Genomic DNA, 23168 nt, shown 5'->3' on the forward strand with positions numbered 1-23168 from the left:
GGAGTAACAGTGAAACTATAGAATCCGCCTGCAGTACAGGAAACCTGGGTTTGATCCCTGGGTTGGGAAGATCCCCTGGAGGGCAAAGCAATGCACTCCAGCATTTTGCCTGGAAAATCCCCATGGACAGAGGAGCCTGATGGGCTACAGCCCATGGGGTTGCAAAGAGTCGGACATGACTGAGTGACTAAGCACACACAAAGTAATTGAAAGAGTTATTTTAAATGACTTCATTGTTAAAATTTATTACTCCTCTTTGCCGTGTAGTATTCTAAACTCCTTACATATGTTATTTTATTTTCTCAGTGACTCTACACTACAGATACTGCTGTTATTCTTGTTTTATAAATAAGGAAACTAAGACCCTCATTATTTATGCAACCTGCTCAGTTAGAAGTCACAGCTAGAAGGAATTGGAGCCAAGATTTTAATCCAGACTGTCCATCTCTGTGGAAAGACTGAGGGCAGGAGGAAAAGGGGAGTGACAGAGGATGAAATGGTTGGATGGCATCATTGACTCAAAGGACATGAGTTTGAGTAAACTCTGGGAAATCTTGAAGGACAGGGATGCCTGGCATGCTGCAGTCCATGGGCTTGCAGAATCAGACGTGACTGAACAGCTAAACAACAGCATATATTATGAGAATGCTTGATCTTTAAATAGAAGTGCCTGAGAGAATGAGGCTGCAAGCACATGGGCTTCAGAGCCAGAATGACTCCTCAAGGTTTTACTGTGTGGTCTCAGCAAACACCTGGCCTGTGGGAGCAACACTTCATTTCTTTGTCAAGTGAGGGTTTCTCATGGGTTCTAATCTCTCACTAGCGAACCAGGAGGATGAAGTGAGATTTTAGGTTCCTGTTTTTCTCTCCTGCTTGTTGTTCCTCCATAGGACTGAGGGTGCTAAGCTTTGGAGGAAGATGAAGAGTTCCTTTATACTTGGGGTGACAATTGGACATCTAGTTGGCAATGGTCAGTGTGCAGCTATAGAGAAGGGCCTGGACCTCGAGAGACAAGACTGGACATGGGATTTGAGTTCTTGTTCATGACTAGATAGTGGCTAAGGCCTGGGTAAGAGATGTCTCCAGGAAAGAGGGCATTGAGAAGACTTCTGAGGACAAGGAGCAGGACCTTGAGATATGCCAGCTGCTCTTGTAGATCAAGGGGAAACTGGGGAAGAAATGAGAGAAGGAGCTGTCAGAGAGGTACAAGGAGACCCACAGTAAAGCATGGTTTCCTTTAGCACAAGAAGTGAAGTTGCCCAATCCTGTGTGACTCTTTGGAACCCCCTCTGTCCATGGGATTCTCCAGGCAAGAATACTGGAGTGGGTTGCCATTTCCTTCTCCAGGGGGTCTTCCCGACCCAGGGATCAAACCCGGGTCTCCCACGTTGCAAGAACTTTACCCTCTGAGCACCAGGGAAGCCCTTTAGCACAGGTGAGGCTTAATTTAAGGAGTGGATGGTAAATTGTATTAAGTACTACACAGAAGTCCACCAGAAGTGGCTCTGACTGTGAAGAGTCTGACTACAATGCAGGAGACCTGGGTTCGATCCCTGGATTGGGAAGATCCCCTAGAGAAGGGAATGGCTACCCACTCCAGTATTCTTGTCAGGAGAATTCCATGGACGGAGGAGCCTGGCTGGCTACAGTCCATGGGGTCGCAAAGAGTCAGATAGGACTGAGCAACTAAGACTTCACACAGAAGTCAAAGAGAATAAGGACTGATTTAAAAAGAGGGTCAACAATGTAGAGAGTTAAGGTGACTGAAGTGATAATATGCTGTGTTTTCAGCCAAAGAGTAAAATCAGTTTTGTTTTGTTTTTTCCTACTACCCTCTAAAGGTTCATTTTGATTAAAGACAGTTTAGACACTTGCTTTCTGATCAGTCCATAATGTAAAGCAGAGGATAATACCTCTGCCCTGCTTCACTGTGATTTGTTAACTACTGTTCTTGTCAGAACTTGATACTATGCTCATGAACTCCTTGTAACAACTCAGCAACATACACAGATAATGGAATTAGGCAAAATGAAACTGGTTTCCATAAGATCAAAACATCCAGGACAAAGAGTCCACAGCCGGACTTCCTCACCCAGCTTTTTTAATCCATTGCCTTTGGTAAATATATAACTTCATCTTGCTAAATAGCAGACTCTCTTCTCAAATGAAATTAAAATGAAATTAATGTGGTCTTAGATAGAGTTCTTTTTCAAAAAACATTAGATATCTAAGAATAAAAAGTGCTGTATAATTATCAAGTCATTATCTTTGTCATTTAGTTCCAATTAAACTGTTTAATTATAAATAATATCTTAAGTATATTATAAATGGTATAATTAGTTTATCTTTAAGTATATGCCTGAGAAGAAAGTGTTAAGAAATCGATTTTAAAATGCAATCTTAAAAATTAAGGCAAATCCAAAAATGAAGCTTAGAATTTCTCTGTAGCTTAATAAAAATAATTAGGTGATTAAAACTCAGTACCTTTAGTATTTTCCATTTCAAATGTTACCCCAGTTAGGCCATGAACAACTTTGTATTTAGAGATAGAAAGATTCACACTGGGAGAGAAGCTTGGCAAAGAATGAAAAAGATGAAAATGAATCTGTGTTAATTATTGATGCACCACAGGGAGAATTAGTGTTTAAAACTAAACAAATAACATACTTTTGATGTAGACACCTTGGTTAATGTATTAAAATGGTCTTGATTTATGCTTTTATCTCAGACTTCAATCTTTAATAGAAGGATTTACAGCATTCAGAATCAGAATTAGGATCATGCTTCATTATCACTAGATGTCTTTCATTCTCAATTTTCGGGGCTATAAAATTCCTTGCCCCCCTCCTCTATCTATAGACACTGTAATGGGAGACTGGAAGAGACTGCCTGAAGGATTATTAGATTTTAAACTGACAGCTGACATTTTGGGCTTTCCAGGTGGCTCAGTGGTAAAAGAATCTGCCTGCCAATGCAGGAGACACAGGAGATGCCAATTAAATCCCTGGGTCGGGAAGATTCCCCTGGAGGAGGAAATGGCAACCAGCTCCAATATTCTTGCCTGGAAAATTCCATGGACAGAAGAGCCTGGTGGGCTACGGTCCATAGGGTCACAAAGAGTCAGGAACGACTGAGCTCACAAACACATGATAGACATTTAAAAAGTAACACTTTGCTGTTGTTCAGTAGCGAAGTCATGTTCAACTCTTTGTGATCCCATGGACAGCAGCGTGCCAGTCTTCCCTGTCCTTCACTATCTCCTGGGGTTTGCTCAGATTCATGGACATTGAGTGGTGATGCTGTCTTACCATCTAGTGAATGACTGGTTGATAGGTACTGCTGGGACTTGTTCATTTGTTTGCTTTGTTTGGAATTATTTCAGTGCAGCAAAATAATACAGTGAATAAAATTAAATGCCTTAACAGATATTGACAACTCTGAAATTCTCTGTGACTTCTATGACCTGGATGACTTTGACAGACCAAGGCCACCGAAAGCTCTGAACTGAACCAAAGTTTCCATTTTTCTGGGACGACTCAGTCATTTTCATGTTTCACCCAGGCTAGGAAACCCTTCACTCCAGACCACAGGGCTTTGTACTTCTTCATGCATCAAGAAACAGAAAAACTCCTGAACTTCGTACTTGAGAAAAAGAAGGAAGGAAGGAAAGGCTATTTTATCAATGAAACCAAAAAACCTACCCAGTTATACCCCAAGACAAGACAAAGAACACAGTTTAAATACACAGAGGTAAATAGGATGAAGTGATGATAAAAGTGCAAAAAAAAAAGGGGGGGGTTGGTTAAGACATGTACATTGTTGCCAATTCCAGGAAAAGTCTCAGAATATTTAAAGGAGAAATATTCCCTCCTTTAAACATTCGTTGACATTTAAGTTTTCTGATTTGCATAGCTTTAATTATTCCAGACCAGAATGACATATTCCTCTGGAAGAATGACTTTGACTAATGTTACCTTCCTCTGTGAGACTTTTTTTTTGGACATCTTTAAAAAATGAAAGTGAATGGTTGTAGAAGGGCATGTTGACATTTATTCTTTCTTCTGCTTGTTTGATTTGAAATAGCTATGTTGGACAGTAGGTGGTGAAGGTCTGGTGTTTATGAGGTAGAACAGCACAATTTATTATTTTTCTTTAGTTGCTACTTTGAACTATGTGGGTAGTAAAAACCCAGGGCACGTTTATCTTACAGGGTTGTCACAAACAACAAAGAAACACAGAACTTACTCATACCACTAGCATCAGCTTTTTCCATGTTTATAAGATTAGAGCTAGGAAAGCAATTGATTAAATCATTTTGTTGTTGTTGTCGTCTTTTCTGGCATTTTGAAAATTCTGTACGCATTTGAGATGACTAAGTACTTCTCTAAAGAGTTTAATTAAGATTGAAAGCCCAGAAGATCTAAAGATAATAAATAAGATTTTTTCTCCCAGTCTTTAGCAAGCAATTTCTTGGCTAGTAAAGGGGAAAAAAAAAAAAAAAAAAAAAAAACCCTTCACTTTCCTCAGCTGTGCATTAAAAATCTTGGAAACGTAATCTGTGGGTATAAAACCACTCCATTAGGGTTACGTGTGTGCTGGAGCTTTTCTACTGACATAACTGTACTTAAATATATTACTTTTATGTTCCTGATCTTACCACCTACACCAGTCATGCTCAGTTGCTGCTTTGAGTGCCATTAGGGAAGAACTATAAGATGGTTAATTCATAGCTCAGGAAAGACTAAGAAATATTTGAATTCCGTCTTGGTAGAAAAAGTATGTTATAATGCCTGCTGTGCGGTTGGAGATAGATAATAAAATAAAAGTAGATTAAAGTAGCATTGTGGGCTTCCCAGGTGGTTTAGTGTAAAGAATCCACCTGCCAATGCAAGAGACCTGGGTTCGATCCCTGGGTCGGGAAGATCCCTTGGAGAAGAAAATGGCAAACCACTCCAGTATTCTTGCCTGGGAAATCCCATAGACAGAGGGGCCTGGTACACTACATTCTGTGGCATTGCAAAAGAATCCCACACGACCTAGCGACTAAACAACAACAAAGTAGCAGATGCTGAAGCTGAAGTTCCAGTACTTTGGCCACTTGCTGCAAAGAGCTGACTCATTAGAAAAGAACCTGATGCTGGAAGGATTGAAGGCAGGAGGAGAAGGGGACGACAGAGGATGAGATGGTTGGGTGGCATCACCAACTCAATGAACTCAATGGATGTGAGTTTGAGCAAACTCCCGGAGATGGTGACGGAAGGGAAGCCTGGCATGTGGTGGTCCATGGGCTTGCAAAGAGTTAGATACAACTGAGCAGCTGAACGACAACCCAAAGCATTTTGTGAGTTTTTATCTCTCTGATCATTATTCACTGTTTTCTATACCTCCTTAAAGTAGAAAGAATCGTGTACTACATTACGCTACTACTAGACACTACTTTAGTGTCTAAGATGGAGAAATGGCCATTCCATTGAACTTGACTCCAGAGCTAGGGGCTGTGTGTTACAGTCCTGCCTCTGCCCTGTGCTTGAGGTGTGTGCTTACACCATTCACCTTTCTTCAGCACATTTCTTGTTACATCTAGTTGACATTTAAGTGTGTTTTTCTGTGTATGTTGTTTTGTAATTCTTGTCCTTATAAATTTGCTCTTCCCAATTGGATAGATCTTGTAGGTATAGAAGCAATTGACTTTGCATATAAATATAAATGCTTTCATAAATTTTTTAAAATTTTCATTTGCAATAAATTTTTGGTTGATTCTCATTTGTTCTAAGTGAGCAGTTATAACATCTGCAATCAGACATATGTAGTTTTATCTTCTCCTTCCTAATTTGATACCATTTAGTTCTTTCTGTTTTCTAGTTATTTTTAGAACCTTCTGGAAAATGTTAAATTTTTTTATGAATTTGAAACTTTTTTTATGAATTTGAAAATATTTTTGTTTCATCTCCAATTTATTCAGTTAAATAAATTGCTACTACTTTCCATTGAGCCTGATATGGCTTATGGATTAAATTATTTATAAATAAATATTACATTCACACAGATATACACATAGAAGCACAAAATTTGCCACTGGTAACTTCCTACCTTTTAGTTTCACCGGACATTTTCAGTCTTGAGCTTATTTACCCTTTTTATAAAATTTCCTAGTATCCTTCCTTGTAAACTATGGCCATAAAGTCTAGGTCTGATCAGATCTCTCTGACCATTCTTTATCATGTCATTTGTGGACTTTTTTTTCCTGTGATATATTGAGGGTTTCCCAGTCTGTCTGGGATTCACTGATCTCATTCTGTTCCATCTCCTTGGGATAGGACATCCATTCTCCTGGCTTCCACTCCAGTCTTTATTCTAATGATTCTCCACTTTATAGCTGGGCCATTTTCATGTATCAGTACTTATAATCAACTTTCCACTAGACTTTTCTACTTAAATAAATCATAGACACTCTAGACCTGCTCTTCTTTATCTGTTACCTATCACAGTTGTTCAAAATCAGCAAATGTTTTCTTAAAGAGTCAACAGGAAATATCCCAAACTTTGTGAGCCATACAGTTTCTGTCCTAACTTTTAAACTGTGCCACTGCAGTATGAAAATAGCCATAGACAGTATGTAAATGAATGGGCCTAACTGTTCCAGTAAAACTTTACTTACAAAATAGGATGCTGACGCCCAGGATAGAACTGGTTGATGTGTGCATTTTGATGTTACTCATGCCAGAAATTTAGGTTTTATGCTTGACTCCTTCCACATTCTTATAGCCAATATATCTCCAAATTTTGCAGATTCACATTCTCAATGTGTCCCAATACAATGCCCTTAATCTTTTTTATACAAACACAGTCTTGTACTCAGCCCATCTTTCTTCTGGGTTCTGAAGGCTTGATAATTGCTCCCTGCCTTCTCCTTCTGCCAAAGCTGACTTCCCTGACTGCTGGGGAAAACTTTCTAAAACCAAACAGTATTATGTCACTCTTACGTTTCAAACTCTTGATGACTCTCCGGTGTCTGAAGGGGCATTTACAGAGGGAAAGCATCCTAACACAGCAGAGAAGGCCCCTCAGATCTGGCTGTTGCTCTCTTCACCAACTTTGTCTCCTTTTTTGTCCATTTGGGTCCTTGGAGGAAAAAATCCCAAGACAGTTGGGATTAGATGTGTAATAAAGGAATTGTCTGTGGAGGATTAGGTGGGAGAGAACCAGCAGAGATAAGCCAAGAGAGCTTTTTAACTGCAATGCATGTCAACTACCTGTGAAATTAGCAGGAAAGAGAGGACAGTATAGGAAGAGCCTTGGCACAGTTTTGAGTGGGTCTCACCTGGGCCAGTAAGGAGGCTAGAGCAAGAGCAGAGGTTGCCTGCCCAAGAAGTCCCCACTAGACAGGAAATGGCTCTGGGATTGACAGGGGCTGCTGGGGTCAAATGTGACTCCTTGTGAAACTGGTGGATCTATAGTTGCAGCAGTTGGATATGGTCAGTTAACTATGTTTATGCAAAAGTTTCTCTTAAAGGAGAGTTGCTTAGGGCCCCATCATGGCACACCACACCTGTGATTTCAGACTTAACACTTCAGCTTCCGTAAATTGCTTCTGATACACTGGGTATACTGTAATACACTTTCTATATTGTGCATTTGTTCCCACTTCCTATTCTGTCTGCATTGCCTCTTTTGCCCCTAATTTTGCTTGGTCAACTTCTTGTCACTCTTTATGTCTCAAATAAGGAGTAATCTCCTCCAGGAAGATCTCTGTGTCTACCTCCCACCTCCGAACTGTGCAGATTCCCATCACTTAGTCATTCCTTAACATTGTGAGTATATTTTTCAAATTACAATTGGTTCAACGTGTTTTTGTTTTTTAATTTTTGACTAGACAGTTGAACATCTTGAAATAAAGGATTCTTTGGTCGGGGGCAAAATAACTGGCACCTGTTTCTTGAATTAATGGCTGTACTTTCAACTACCCATGGGAAGGGCAAGTTAACCCAGATGCCATAAAAGAAGATAGTATGATGGATGACACTTATATCATTATATTTGGTTTCAGAGAAATTATTTTTTTAAATAAGAAATATACTTTTTATAATTATGATTCATTAGGCTCATGTTAACTGAATATGGGCAGCCTGAAACAGTGGAAGGAACACTAGACTTAAGTCTAAAGCCCTGTGCTCAAAGCCAGGTGTCTTTGTTTCCTAGCTGGATGTCCAGGAAGAAGCATATCTGTCACCATCTTCCTCTTTAATAAGATGGAGGTAGTAATATCATGGGCACAGAATTGTGGACCTATCAAACCATTTGAAATGCATTCAGCTTCTTGCTTCGACAGAGGTCTCTTTGCTGCCCCCTATGGTGTCAGAGCTTGCAGCAAGTATAACTCAGCATCTGGGTATAGTCCTGAAATTTTAGATCATGTGACTCCTTGTAAAGAGAATGGATGATAGGGGTGATTTAAAAACAGTGCTCTTGTAACAGTTGTATGTGGGTTGAGTACAGATGAATGTTTTATTCTTGGAAGTAGTTTCAAAATATATGGTCTCCTGAATTATTTCAAGTTAAAACTTTTATACAGTTCAACATTGGGAAAAAAAAAATGGGAAATCAGTTATGTAGAATGAGAGAGACTATTACAGCACCAACTTGATGGTAGAAGAGGATCCTAGCCCCCTTTTCTTGGGAGTGAATTATTGTGGCTTCTGTCTTTGTGGTCATATTTTCTAGTTACCACTCTATAAACTGTCAGAATGAAAACAGTGATTTTTAAAGTAAAGATGTTAATACAAATAAGTAAAAATCACAAAGCACAAAATATTATGCAAAATATGCAGTTCAATTATTATAAAGGATCTGAAAATAGACAAAACAAAAAGAAATTAAAGTAAGCCTTATTTTAAAAAAAGAAGAAAAAGATAAAGTAAAAAAATGCAGTCCCACAATTTTAAAATGAACTAAAATGACAATATAAGATGAACTAAAATATCAAAAGGATAAAAAGATTAAATGAGCTTTAGGAATGCAAACAAGGGACTTAGATATTTAAAATGTAAAATCTCAGTGAACTAAAAAAAAGCCTGTACACTTGGAAACAGCTTAAAATCCTCTTGTGGAAGCACATGTTTGTCATAAAGGGAGAGATGGGAAGCCTTGGCCTTGCTCTTTCTCTGGTGCTTGCATGTTACCCATGAAATGTTCCCTCAGTGGCCAGGGACCTGGGTTTGATCCTGGGTGATGCTGCTGCTGAGGGCCTTCTGGCCAGCAGAGGGCAGCCGCACAGAGAGGCAAAGACCCGCTGAGCTGATGCTAGAAAATATGTATATACTGATGTGAAATGACCCCCAAGTGTGCTAGCAAAGAGAACTTGCCTAGGTGTTTCTTTTTAAAGTCATTCCCAAATAATTCAGAAGCAGCACTTCTCCTTCATTCATCTTAGACTTTCATTCTCTGAATTTCTTGCTTAGGATCCAGCTCTAGGAGTTTGTTTTTTTCCTATCACTTTAGCAACAGTAGATGGTGTTATCCTGTAGTCCTTAAGCCCCTGACTTCATCTGGTTCTTTTGTTCATATTCTTTTCTGATTTCCTAAAGCCTGTTTGAGAGCTCTCCAGTTCTCTGAAAATAAACACATGCACACACACACACACACACACACACACACACACCCCAACAATCCATACCTGCTGCCCCCAGTTTATCCCCATACCCATTACACACAACCTGAACCCACCCCTCATAGATAAACACACACAGCCAACCCCTCCCCCCACATGCATGCACATAGATGCACACGCACGCACACAGATGCACACGCACATGTGTACTGCCCTTTAGGCCTTTTCTTTCCCCTCAGAGGCTTCTCCCCTCTAGCTTTTCATATCCATCATGGTGCTCCCCATCTCCACCATGGATATAGACAGAAATACTGTAAATTTATTGTTTCTTTTCCAGGGAGATTTTTTTAAAGCCTCTCCCCTGTGATCTATAAGTAATGAATAATTCCATTAGAAATATGATGAATAGTGTAACTTTTATGCAGAGGTTTTCAAGCTCAATGTTTCAGTGCATTTACTTTGATGACAGCCGCGGGCCATGGAGGTTTGCAGCTCATTCTGCTGCTGCTGTAAATTTTCTCTTGCCACGATCCCCAAAGTGTGTTCCTTAGGTTCTCATAGATAATGCATGTATTTTAAAAGGGCACTGCCTCTAGGCTCAAATAGGTTTGAGGAATGCTGCAGTAAACTGACTTCTTTAATGCAGAATTCCCCAAAGCGTTTCATATGTTAATGTATCCTGGGCCATACAGTATTTCCAAAAAATATCTGGCCAGGAAAACTTACTTTTTCATCCAAACATTACATCTCTAGGCTCAGATTCCATGGAAAATACTTTAAGCAGTAATAGTATAATGACAATAGTACATTTACTTTGTTCTGCAGAGAAACTTTTACAGTTGCCTTTATTGAGTTCAAATTCACCTCAGTATATTTCTATCAAGTTGGCATTTCTTTATATTTTTAGTCCAAAAGCTTAGTAAAAATCTGTCTTCAAGCTGACGTATAACTCTGAAACCTCAAGGCAGAACAAATACTTTTCATTGTATTACGTTAAGAGGAGTTTCTATAAAAGAATACTTTGAAAATCAGTAATCTTTATAAAGGATAATGGCCTAATTATATTTTGATTAGGTATTTCTTTAATTAGAGTATCAGTACTTAATGCATGTTACATGGTAAAAAAAAAAAATTATAAATGCATCATCTGAAAAGCAGTAGAAAGAGAAAGAGAAGACATGTGGATCCCACTGGGAAAAGTCCTTGCAGACACAGCTCTGGAACAGATGGCAAGAGGGTCAGGACACCTCTAGCTGCAAAGCCATCCACTGTCCTGAGGCTTCCGTATGATTTTTTGACACTGTTTCGGGAGGTTACTTGGGCACAAGGGACAGGATTTGAATAACACTCTTCTGAGTTAAGTAAAGATTATCCTTTTTCTAAGATCTAAGAAAATGCAAATGGGAAGGTAGTCTTTATGCCAAAACCTATCACAGAATAGCATATCTCCTGTTCGTCCTCTAAACTGAAGAGAGAACTTTGAGCAATGAGTAATTTCCTAGGAACTCCACAATTCCAGTGGACCTCAGACCTGGTCTGTGTTTAGTGAGTGCTTCCTTCTAAGTCACCACTTGCTTCATTCATTCCTCAGGATGTCATAATCTTGTGCTCAAAGGATCTCCCTGTTACTGACTTTTGCATTTTAATAGGAATCAGAGAATCAGAGCCATGGATCATTTGAGCATGTGCATGCATGCATGCTTAGTTGCTCGGTTGTATCCAACTCTTTGGGACCCCATGGACTGTAGCCTGCCAGACTTCTCTATCCACGGAATTCTCCAGGCAAGAATACTGGAGTGGGTTGCCATTCCCTACTCCAGGGGATCTTCCTGACCCAGGAATCGAACCCAGGTCTCCTGCATCGCAGGCAGATTCTTTACCTGTCTGAGCCACCAGGGAAGTGCCCCCCCTCCTCAAATACCTAGGGATGCTTTGGAGAATTAGGACAGGCTTTCCCAGAGTGCATACCTGAATCTATTTTGTAATAACTAAGTAGCTATTTTATATCCTATTAGGAAAAAATTCTACCCAAGGTGTTTTTCTTTTTTTTTTTTTATGATCTTCACCCTCTTTTTAGTGCTAAGGAATCTAGTAGGCACATACTGTGTACTCAGCAGGTGGGCAATGATATAACCACCTACTCTCATTTGCTTTGTTTATTATATTGTAGATATAATAAATTGTGTTTTCTAAGATATATGTACATATGACATCAAAGGATGGCAAGGCAGTCCTACCAAAGGATCCTAGATTTGGAAAACCATTTACTCCATCACCACCATGATGGTCCTTGGATCTCTGAATGTGCACCTCCAGTGTGGATGAGCAGACCATTTTCTGCAGCAGGTCATTTCACTTTGATTAATGTTGCTGGAATATCTTCCTTGTTCGGAGCAGAAAAGGGGTTCCCAGTAGAAACTAACCATTGGACAATGTCGGTGTTGTCTCTCTTGTTTCCTGCAGTTGGTTATCACATACTTCATCAGTGTTTCTGCTCCCTTGACTTGCTGGAATTATTGTTCTCCAGATTCTGCTCTTTCTATCTGACTATAGTTTCAGTCTTCTTTTTGATTTTTGTCTTTCTGTAAACCTTTGTAATTTGGGATTAATTGGGCCTTCTTAGGTCTGTTCTTATTCTGTTCACTTTGCTAGTCTACCATTCACTACCTTGCACTCACATAGATCTGATGATTCTCAGATCTTTATACAGGCTGATATATCTGTTGAATTCTGGATGCATATTTCTGTGCACCTCTGCACATCTCTGCCTACATGTTCCCAGGATCCTTAGACTTGACAGGGTCAGAGCTAAGCCTGAATTCTCTGTGAATCATCCTTTTAGGAAACATCTCTATTTTCTCCTTATCTGAGCTCTTTTGGAACATCTTAGTGCCTTTATCTGGATAGTGTCAGTTAATTATTACAAATCACACACAGATACATGCACACACATTATGAGTCCTTTTCTAGAAATCTAGTTTTTATACAAAACGTTGGTTCCTCAGTTCAGGTCAGTTGTTCAGTCATGTCCGACTCTTTGCGACCCCATGGACTGCAGCACACCAGTTCCCTCTCCATCACTGACTCCGGAAGCTTGCTCAAACTCATGTCCATCGAGTCAGAGATGCCATTCAACCATCTCATCCTCCGAGGTCCCCTTCTCTTTCTGCCTTCAATCTTTCCCAGCATCCGGGTCTTTTTCAGTGAGTCAGTTCTTCGCATCAGGTGGCCAAGTATTAGTTCCTAGTGGAAGGTATTGTAACTTGTAATGTATATGCCTGTTGGATGCTATTTACTCAGGTTTCAAATAGCATCCTCCCATGGGACCCTTTGCTTCTAATGAGGGGGACACAGTGGGTACACAAGTCACCACTAATGCATCCTCAAGTCTGCTACATAGCGTGTTCTAGTCTAGGGCTTTAAAATCTTCTCATCGCCTCCCAAAGTGCTACACTGAGACGTGCATTCCTGGATGTCTACAAATAAAAAATAAAAAGTCAAACAAGTACCACAGTCTCTTTGGAAAACCCTTCCATTGATACAGCCTTTCCCAAGAACACATGCTAAAACAAAACGTGGCATTTTCTCTCTGAAGATTAGATTCAGGACAAAGTATCTTACAGAAAGTTGAGACTGTGTCAAGGCCACTTTAGTCTTTATTTAAGCAGCCGGTTTATTCTCCAGGGAGTGTCTCGTCCTGGTCTCAGAAATTTCTGCTTTCGAGATCAGGGTACAAAGGTAGCCGCCTCTTCTCTGCTGATTTCTTTGGCACTGTGCTCCTTTCAGAACAAGATCATCCTGGACCCCATGACGTTCAGCGAGGCCCGGTTCCGCCCGTCCCTGGAGGAGCGCCTGGAGAGTATCATTAGCGGCGCCGCGCTCATGGCCGACTCTTCGTGCACCCGCGACGACCGGCGCGAGCGGATCGTGGCCGAGTGCAACGCCGTGCGCCAAGCGCTGCAGGACCTGCTCAGCGAGTACATGAACAACGTAAGTCCTGGGCTCTCGGCCCGCCGGCCGCTGGGGAAGATTCTGGTGTGCGATCGGTGGCTCCGGGACAGGAGATGCCCGGAGAGAGTCGGTCAGGTGAAATCCAAGAGCTGCTTTGGGAGAGCTCTGTCTTGATTTCTCAGAACGCGTTGGCAGAAGGAACGAGATTGGTGGAAGAGGTTTCAGAGGAAAACTTTGGCTATTTACTTGAGTGATTTCTGGGTCGTTTCAGTGGTTTGCCTTTGACTGAGGAAAGTTTTCTGTTGGTAAAGGTAGATGGAGGTTGGAAATAACTGAGGATATACTGAAGTCCTTTGCACAGAGTAATGTCAAAATCAAGGGCAGCTATGGATGGCTAATCTTCACTCCTAAGAGGCATTAGGAAATACAGGTTCTCACATGTTTGGACTGAGTTGGTTAAGGTGGAAACTTCTAACTGTAATAGAATTTGGGGGAACTTTATTGATTCACTGTGCATTTAGAAATTGTTATGAGAATGAGTCTTCAAGTTTTCAAGTGGATATTAGTAATACCTAGTCATATGGCAGCAGCGACAACAACTGTTCTCTCCTACAGGTATAAAATGTGATAGTTCGTGTAGACCAGTAAACCAGATGAAGGAGATGGAATCATATTCTTTGTTTTGAAAAGCGCTGAATTATGTATTCAGCAGAGGTGATGTTGTTGATGCCCAGGGCTTGTAACTGTGAATGATCTGCATTCCTCATGTTCTGGACTCCTGGGTTGGGAAGAATTCAGCATAAAATGGGAAAATGTAGTGAGGCCTTGCCATTACATGTTTAAGGAATGGCCTGTGTAGTTGTCAGGTAGAGAATGGGGAGTCTGAAAATCTGCTCCCATCTTTTGAAACTCACCCTGGTTCCTGTTGGAACAACCCCAGGCAAGACTGAGACAGAGTAGCCGACCCATGTCCTTCCCTCCTTACCACTCCTGTCCCAAACCAGTGTGTAGGCCTCTGGGTCAAGCCAGGAGTCAGTGATGACAGGCACAGAGCTACTTCTGCCAGACTTTCTGGAGAACTTTGATCTAAAAAACAAAATGGTGCTGAATGCTCTATAAAAACCCAAATCTGTTTCCTTTCCATACACCTTCAGATTCTTTGATATTGAAGACGTGCCATTTTCAGCACACAAAGAATAAGATGTGGATGACTCACGTGGTACCCAGCTGCTTATGAGGACTCCTATGTTGGATCAGGATGGCCAACACTTTTGGGATTTGGGGCTACGGGTGCCATGCAGGGTAGAGCTAGAAAAGCTGATCAGTGTCTCCCATCCTGTGAGAATCTTGAATAACAAGAAAAGAGGGCTTATAAAATCTGGGATTCTGTTTGTTTTTAACAGAATGGCACCAGCCTAATGATTTATATGTGGAATTTGGTTTTATATGAAGGCATGCTGGTATTTCTAGCAATGAAGAATTACTGCCAGAGACAAAAGTAGAAACTGCAGAGATCAGGAGTGATGGTTAAGATCTCAATATAAATATATCAGAAACAAGAAGTATGTTTCTGTGCTCTTTTAATCACAGAATGTGATTAAAGAAGAATTGATCGAGATGTGACATGTAATTTTCAGTTTGTTGTCTCAAATCCTGTCAAGCACAAGTGGTTTTTTTTTTTTTTCTTTTGGTATAAACTCACATAGTTCAGCAGAGTTGATGGATTTTTTTGTGTTTTATTGACTCCAGGTGCTTGTTTTTCTGTTCACAACTTTGTGATGCGGGAATGTTTTGTATTTTTATTGAAAATTTGATTTCTACTTTGATACAGTTATAGATAATACGTAGGTGGGTATAGTGCTTAAATTTTAAAGTGTGCAAATTCTATTCACTTTGAACCACTAGGATCAAAGGCGGATATAAAACACCTACTATTGACTTTTATATAAAGTGCATAAAATTTACTTTGCCTTCACACTTCTTTGGTGATTTCAAGGTAAAATTGGATGCATCTAGACCAGCTTCATAACCCATGTCTAGTGCACTCATTTCTACTGCCACATATCAATTTATATTTCTTTTGATATAGCATATATTAATATAAAACCACAACACATCTATATGCCTCAGCTAAAATGTCTGCTGTAGTTAATGGCAACCAAAAAATTAGTCAGTTGTGACTATGCTGTTATATTTCTTTTGCAATTTTGTTAGCTCTGGAAATGAAGGTATCATATTATCACTGCAGATTTTCATCTTGACATGCTATGCAATATCATTAGGATGAAGAAATAACTATGTTGAGAAGAAGAGATTTTGAAACTGGCATAACTGACACTTCTGATGAAATTCAACATATTCAGGGTGGTGTGGCTATAGACAGAACTGACACTTCTGGATTTTAAAAATCTCCTGATCAGTTCTTGATGAAAATTTAATTCATCAAGGTGAAAGTGTTCTAAAATCATACACATACATGCCAAATGGTATGAAATGGAGGGAGATGAACACTGAAGACAAGAGCTGTACACTAAATGATTAGGAGAAAGTCGTCCTCATGGGGCATGAGCCTTGCTTAGCGTGTGGATACACTGAGTGCAAAAGGGTATCAGTTGTTTGTTAAATGTTTCCTAAAGGTATATGCAAGTTAATGAATGCATGTGATTTGAAAATACAACAAAATCATGCATGTAAAAGAAACATGGTTTTGAAAAAGAAAAAAAGGAGTGAATGTACAGATGCATGTGGCAAAGTTTATGATCACAGAGTGTGACAATGTTAGAAAAGTCTATTGGAATGGTTTTAAGAAAGCCCTTGGTGGCCTTAATTATTTTTTAATCAAGTTTATGATGTAATCCCAAGAAGAGTCTTAAAAATAGTGTCCCTTTAAATAGAACAACATTATTGTGTGTATGTGGAGACTAATGGGTAGAGAGAGACTCTTGTTCAAAAGGATATGTGACCTTTGGATTATTGCCATCAGGGTGGTTGTTGCAGTAGTATGCTAAGTACTATAAATAGATTCAAATTATAATGAATATATAATTTTGCATCTGGAACTTATAATTTTATGCAGCTTTTTTTGGTGGCAGTAAAACTCCCTTTCATAAATCTAAAAAGTGGTCCCATGATAGGAAACAATTACAGAGGGTATTTTATTGATAAGAATTTTGTGATGGATTTGAATTTAGAGTAACTCTATTTATTTAATGAATATGTACTGTGTGCCTGGTACTTTGTACCAGACACTGTTCTAGGATTCTGGGGTTATAGAAGGGAAAAAAATAGACACAATTCTCAGCTTTCATGGAGCTGACATTCTAGGTGGGGGAGACAGACCATCAATCAGTCAGTCATTTGAGCAAGAGTTATCTCAGATGATTAGTGAAACATGGAAATAAAACCTAGGAAACAGCAGCATGGAGTGTAGTTGTAAGGAGGACCTGGAAAAAGTTCACTAAGAAGATGACACATGGTTAAAGATCTTCCAGAGATGAGGGAGCAGACTGCACTTGAGTCGGTAGGAGCAGCAAGGTCTAGTCTCTTTGAACTTATGTGGGAAGGTGCCAAACTCTTTTTTTTTTTTTTTTTTGACTCTTGATTTTTAAAATTTTTGAATTGCCAAAATTTTAATTGTGGGAGATTCCATTAAAAATAAGGACTTTGTTTCCCTTATACAATGAAACAGTCTGAAAATATAGGACCCATGTTCACACTTGGCACCAGTGGGGTGGAGATGAGGAGAGCTTGTGCCTTGATGGACATGCGTGATCTGGTCACTTTCACTGGACTGGGCCCCAGGGGCACTTGAATCTATCTTCAGTTATAGATTTGTCTGGGTGGAAATCTTGACAGTGTCCAGCTGCATCCACAAAAAGCTGCTTTCTGCGCCTGCTGGTGTTGGAGGGTCTCCCGTAGAGGCATGGGTCAGCAGTGGTTCGATGTGGGAATGGCGACACTGGTAGCCCTGGTCCTGGGAGATGCCCCTTCATGCCTGGTTCTTGAGGAACCTTCCTGGGGAGGCTCGTGTGGCTGTTCTAAGTGAGTGAGGTGTAGCAGCAGATGGAATCTTCCCAGGGGACAAGGTGTTAGACTCTGCAGCGCCTTGCAAGCCATTATTCAGAATTTGACTTTTATTTGAATGGAATGGGAGGCCTTTGGAGCGTATTGGGCAGAAAATGCCTTGAATTAGATGTTGAGGACAGGCCATAGGGGTTCAAAGGGTAACAAAGCAGAAGGACAGATGAGGAGCCCTTGAGTCATTCAGGATGGTGGCTTGTGCCAAGAGGTAGCGAAGTGCTCAGATTCTTACTATTTATGGCCTTAGAATGGACATCAGGCAGTGTGACTGACCGCTGCAGTTGTATAGACACCCTAATATGATCTCTTCAGTTTTGATATCTTGTCTTGTTTTAGTTACACAGAAAATTCTGATTTCCTCAGATAGAGCAAACTTTGTAAACAGCTCACTTTGTAATGTCTGGATACTCTGCTAGGACTAATTAAATTTGAAAAAGGAGTTCAATAGAAACATTTCGTTTCCAAGTTGTATCACCAAACTATCCAAATATGATTCCCATTGTTATAAATGTAAAAGATATAATGCTTATTTTAAGTGCTAAATAATGAATGCAGAACTATATGGAGATGTGGTAATCCAGTACTTCCTTGTACATTCTTCAGCGTTGATGAGGAAATGTGGTAAGTAGATATGTCTGGACCTTGTGCCTTGTGATGCTGAACCACCTGGTTCAATTACACAGACAAAAACACTGTGCTCTAGATTATTCATTGAAAATTAATCCACAGCTACAGTTTTCTTAAACAATTGCACAATTAAAGATTTTTTGCATAATGATGTCAGAGACTTAGGTGGCATAAAGGAATGGCTTTCTTTTTTTTCATCAATATTAAAGTGTGGCAGGTACTTTTTTTTTAATGAATAATTAAAGTTCTATATTTTTACAAAGTAATTGAATTAACTTTTTTCAAACTTCTTGAACCACCTAAGTGAATCCCTGGGGACAGTGTGTAAACCACTAACGTAATGCACATACTAAAAGTGCATGTGGCCATATATACTTACTGTAAGTGTCTTATAGTAAGGTCATTGTCATAGCTTTTGTTATAGAATGTCATTGAACATAAAGGGAGTTCCAGATGGAATCTATTTATGAAGGGTTGAGGGTTTATGAAGGGTTAAGACCTCAGAATTGTTATTTCCAACTAGCTTCTGGGATCCATACCCCACCAAGGCTTCAGCATACAGCAGAACATGAGGAGCATGTAGAATGATATCCAGGGCCTGGGGAGCTCTGAAAAGAGTGGGCTTTACACTGCTTTTTAACAGTGCAAAAGAAATATATGTTCATTGAGAAAATAAAAAAGATGGAAGACAAAAATGTATTCATAATCTCATCCTCTAAAGATAATCATCATTGATAATTTTGTACGTGTCTTTCCAACGTTTTTAAACTTATATGCGTGATATATTTATACATACAGAGACATACATATGTTTTGCCTGGAGTTTTAAAAGTGGACTCTTTGTAAATGGTGATTTGTAATCTATTTTCTTTACCTAATATATTATGACTACATTACCATAACAATAAACATTCTCAAATCTTACGTTGACTGACTGCATAGCATTTTATTATATAAATATGCAATAATTCATATAGAAGCAATTCATTTTGAGAGTGTTTTTACAGAAGAATGCTGGAAAAGATAAGTAGGCGAGGCTTCTGGGGCTGGCAGGAGAGACGAGTGGTTGAGATCCCAAGCGTGACTGAGGAACAGAGTAAGAAGATGGGGAGAACATGGCTTCTCAGTTCTTGTGCTTAAGGGGTTCCCTGAAAATTTTGTGCAATTAACATTTTGTAACTAAAGAAAATTTAAATGCCTCTGAGGTTTAAAATTATCTAGGAATGTTTTTCTGTACTTGATTTTCTCTATAGATTTGATTTTCATTTATCAGAATTTCTGTAAGTTGGTAATGTGTAGGACAGCTAGTGGGCAAGTTCAATAGTTAGATTTGACCCAGATCCCAGAGAAGGCATTGAAAGCTTCTGAAGGAAACATCACAGAAAGATAACTTTGTCATAGAAATTGTTATAATGTTGGATTTCTCTTGAATAGAAAAGTGGGAGAAAGATGGAATAGTTGTTAATACATAAGAATAAGAGTAATTGCTGATTAAACATAAAATTTGTTTCCAGCATTATCTAGGCCTTCTCATTTCTGTCCCTTACATAATCATGTAAAAGGATGAAATTCATGAAAGTCAGTTTGGCTGATTCTGAATTTTTCTATTAAAAGGTTTGGCTTAAAAATAGAGTAGAAAGTAATGTTAAACAAGGTTTTTGGGTCGTATATGACCTCAAATTGTCCACAGCCCCATAATGGCCCTCAATTTTAAGGGGAAAGTAAGAGTTTTCTTAGTAAAACTGATATCTTCATTCAAGGGAAAGAGTCCTGATATCTCAAATTTGGTGTCTTCAGTGAGAAGATTTTCCTTGCCTTTTCCTTATTGGAGACTTTTCTTTTTCCCCCTTTCTTCTTTCTGGGCTTCTCTTGTGGCTCAGCTGGTAAAGAATCCACCTACAATGTGGGACACCTGGGTTTGATCCCTGGGTTTGGAGAAGGGACCGGCTATCCACTCCAATATTCTGGCCTGGAGAATTCAGGCCAGAAAGAGTGGGGCATGAATGGGCAACTGTCACTTTCACTTTCTTTTCTTCTTTCTGCCTTCAAATATGTCCAGTGCCCACATCTTTGTAAATTTTGAGGTTGAAATTCATCTGTACTATTATGCTTGTCATGTAAAATCTGCTTCCATGAAGAGGCAGTTTTAAAATTCCTGTTCAGTTGAAGATTCTTACTCAGACATTGAAAGAGTAAATCTAGTTTACCAGCCCTTTCTCTCAGGTCTAAATTTATCCTTTGAACCTACTCTTCCAATGAAATATGCTTGGGATGGGGAGTCATCTGAATAGCTTATGAGGCTTCTGTCTTTAGCATGGTATTTGCAATCCTATTTGCCTGTTTCCGGGCAGTTTTCAGTGTGACTCCTAGAGGTACACTGGGACTAGTACAGTGTCTTGCAATTTTTTATTCTTCTTTCAATTCCATCTTCATATATTATTATTGTATTCCTTTGCTGGAATCGGATCTCAGAAAGCCAGGGAAATATTATGGGGGTCATGCTGGCAGGCACTCACTCAGGCACAGGTGGTGGGAGAATGTCCAGCGTTGGTGGTAACATATTCCTTAGAAGGAAATCATGCGGGTGAGAGTGTAAGAGATACTGTGCTGGATTCAAGCATCCCATAGAGCGTGAGAATGTTCCAAGAGGCTTCAGGAGGAGAGCCAGGCTGGCAGGTTGCTGATTGACAGTAGGGTGGCCTGGGCTCAGTCTCACTGTGCCTCCGGGGCACAGTTGCAGGGAACATCCACGGTGTGGGGACATGGTTGGTCTCCTTAGTTTTAAAGGACTTATGGTATGGGGCAGTTGTCATGGTAGGGAACTTAAACCCTTTGAAATACACAGTGTGCCGTACGTATTTGTTATTATGTGTCTTCAGCTCATACGTACAATTAAATGGCTCACAGGATCCTAGGACAGATGGGTCTAGCCAGCTCTGTTTCACTTGAATCATTAAGATCAATTCTCTGTGCAGAGTCACACACAATCTCCTTGGCCAGGAAAAGCACTTCTTACAGGAAACGTTCCTTTGTTCTCTACTGTGGATAGTTTAGCAGATTTTAAACAGGTAGCCTTGCCATCAAAATGAGGCTTCCAGTCTTAGTTCTATAATGAGTTAAGTCTGAGTAACGGAAGTCATAACAACTCCAGGAGCTTACTGGTGACTTCACTGTGGAAGAAAAGCAGTTCTGAGCAATCAGGCTCGATCTCTCTCCTCCAGCCCCTTCCCTTCTTCCTTTTACACTTGTGTGCCTGGTGATATAATTTCTTAGAAGTCTTTTCAATGCATGGATAAACTCACAAGAATATAAAGGAGTTACTCAGAGGTAAGAATTGACAAAAATACAATAGACTGGAGATAGGTTTGCAGACTCCTCATGGCCGAGACTTGAGTTCTCAATGGCACAATATGTAAAGAACAGGAGGCAGAGTCTGTGACCCAGCTGGATGGCCAGGCAGATTAGGGACCTCAGTGTAAAACCTGGGTACTCAGATGGTGACACTTTGAGGGCATGGGCTAATAAAATAAAATTTTCATATAGAGAGAAACAATAGAAATGTATGCCCTTGGCTTTTTCAAAGAAGGAAAAAAGAACCCCTTCTCTGCCACTATGAATTTCTAACCACAGTCTCAAAATCACTCAGTTCTGAGATCAGAATCTCTATTACTTTCTCAAAATTTTATGTTAAGTCATTCTAGGTGGTGAGTTGTCAGGTACCTGGCAGAAGCAAATACCAACTTTCTCTAGAGGAATACACTTTAAACACAGCCCTCAAAGAATTTCCACAGATAAAGTTACAAGGAACGGAAATTGGCATTCCAGAATCAATGAAAACAAAATGAAACAAGCTGCTATGATTAACGGTTGGCAAAAGCAACCAGTAAGATCAGAACTACAAGGGTGAAGATTTGCAATCATTAGACACTTGTTATAAATCATCTTTGAAGAATTTAAAGAGAATAGTACAAATGTGATCATGGAACAAGAGAGTGGACTGGGCAGCCTTGGAAGGCAGGACTAGGGGTTGTGTGGTGGAGAAACACAGCTTATTTGAAGGGCTCAGACAGGAGATTCCTACTTGTCACTAGCCTCAGATAATGAAGAAAGAGACATGGTCATTGAGAGTGTCTAGAGTGGTGCTGCTGATAAATTCTGGAGTTGTTTTATTGCCAACTTGTGTCTAATTCTTTGTGACCCTGTAGTCTATAGCCTGGTAAGCTCACCTGTCCATGGGATTTCCCAGACAATACTGGGGTGTGTTGCCATTTCTTTCGCCAAGGGGTCTTCCCAACCCAGGGATTGAACCCGCGTCTCCTGCATTGGCAGGTGGATTCTTTACCATTGCGCCACCTGGGAAGCCCTTCTGGAGTAGGAGCAGGTTGTCTGTTGCAGCAGTCTCCCTGGATAGATGTCAGTCATCTTATCTACAGTGGATTTCTATTAAGGAGCTCCTCTTGGTGTCAGAAAGAATAGAAAATCTAAAATGAAATAGGAGGTGAAAACGAAAATATGTGTTAACAGCAAAATTAAGTCCCATGCTTAGAATTCTAGCTAGTTCTCTCCTTATCAAACATGCCCCCTTCACTGAGCCCTTGAAAGTTGGTTCTGAATCTTACAAGGTCAATCAATATGATGAGGAAGACCAAGTAACATCATGAGACAGGAAGGGGCTGTCTGTAACTCAGTCAAGGAGCAGATTGTTGACAGAGTTGCCTGCCGAGTCATCAGATTTGGCTGTCCCAGTTCAGACAGCCCGGACAGCACAATCCATCAATTGATCTTCTTGGGAGAGCGTTTTGGGTATTTCAAGGAAGACCTTGCACAACTGTCAGGCGAGCAGCAGGGTGTATACCACCAAAAGCCTGGATAATAAGCCTTTCCTTTGTTTCCAAAAGACGTG

General features: G+C 40.0%; 1 protein-coding gene across 1 annotated transcript in view; it reads left to right on the forward strand.

Moving 5' to 3' along the window:
- The window catches only part of CTNNA2 (catenin alpha 2), a 1329932-nt gene that overhangs the window by 480627 nt on the left and 826137 nt on the right, over nucleotides 1-23168 (forward strand). The window contains exon 7 of the mRNA XM_061156261.1: nucleotides 13394-13597. Coding sequence (XP_061012244.1) covers nucleotides 13394-13597 — 204 coding nt within the window. The remainder of the gene's footprint in view (nucleotides 1-13393; nucleotides 13598-23168) is intronic.

Source organism: Dama dama, chromosome 11 (genome assembly GCF_033118175.1).
Source record: "Dama dama isolate Ldn47 chromosome 11, ASM3311817v1, whole genome shotgun sequence".
Taxonomy (NCBI): Eukaryota; Metazoa; Chordata; class Mammalia; order Artiodactyla; family Cervidae; genus Dama; species Dama dama.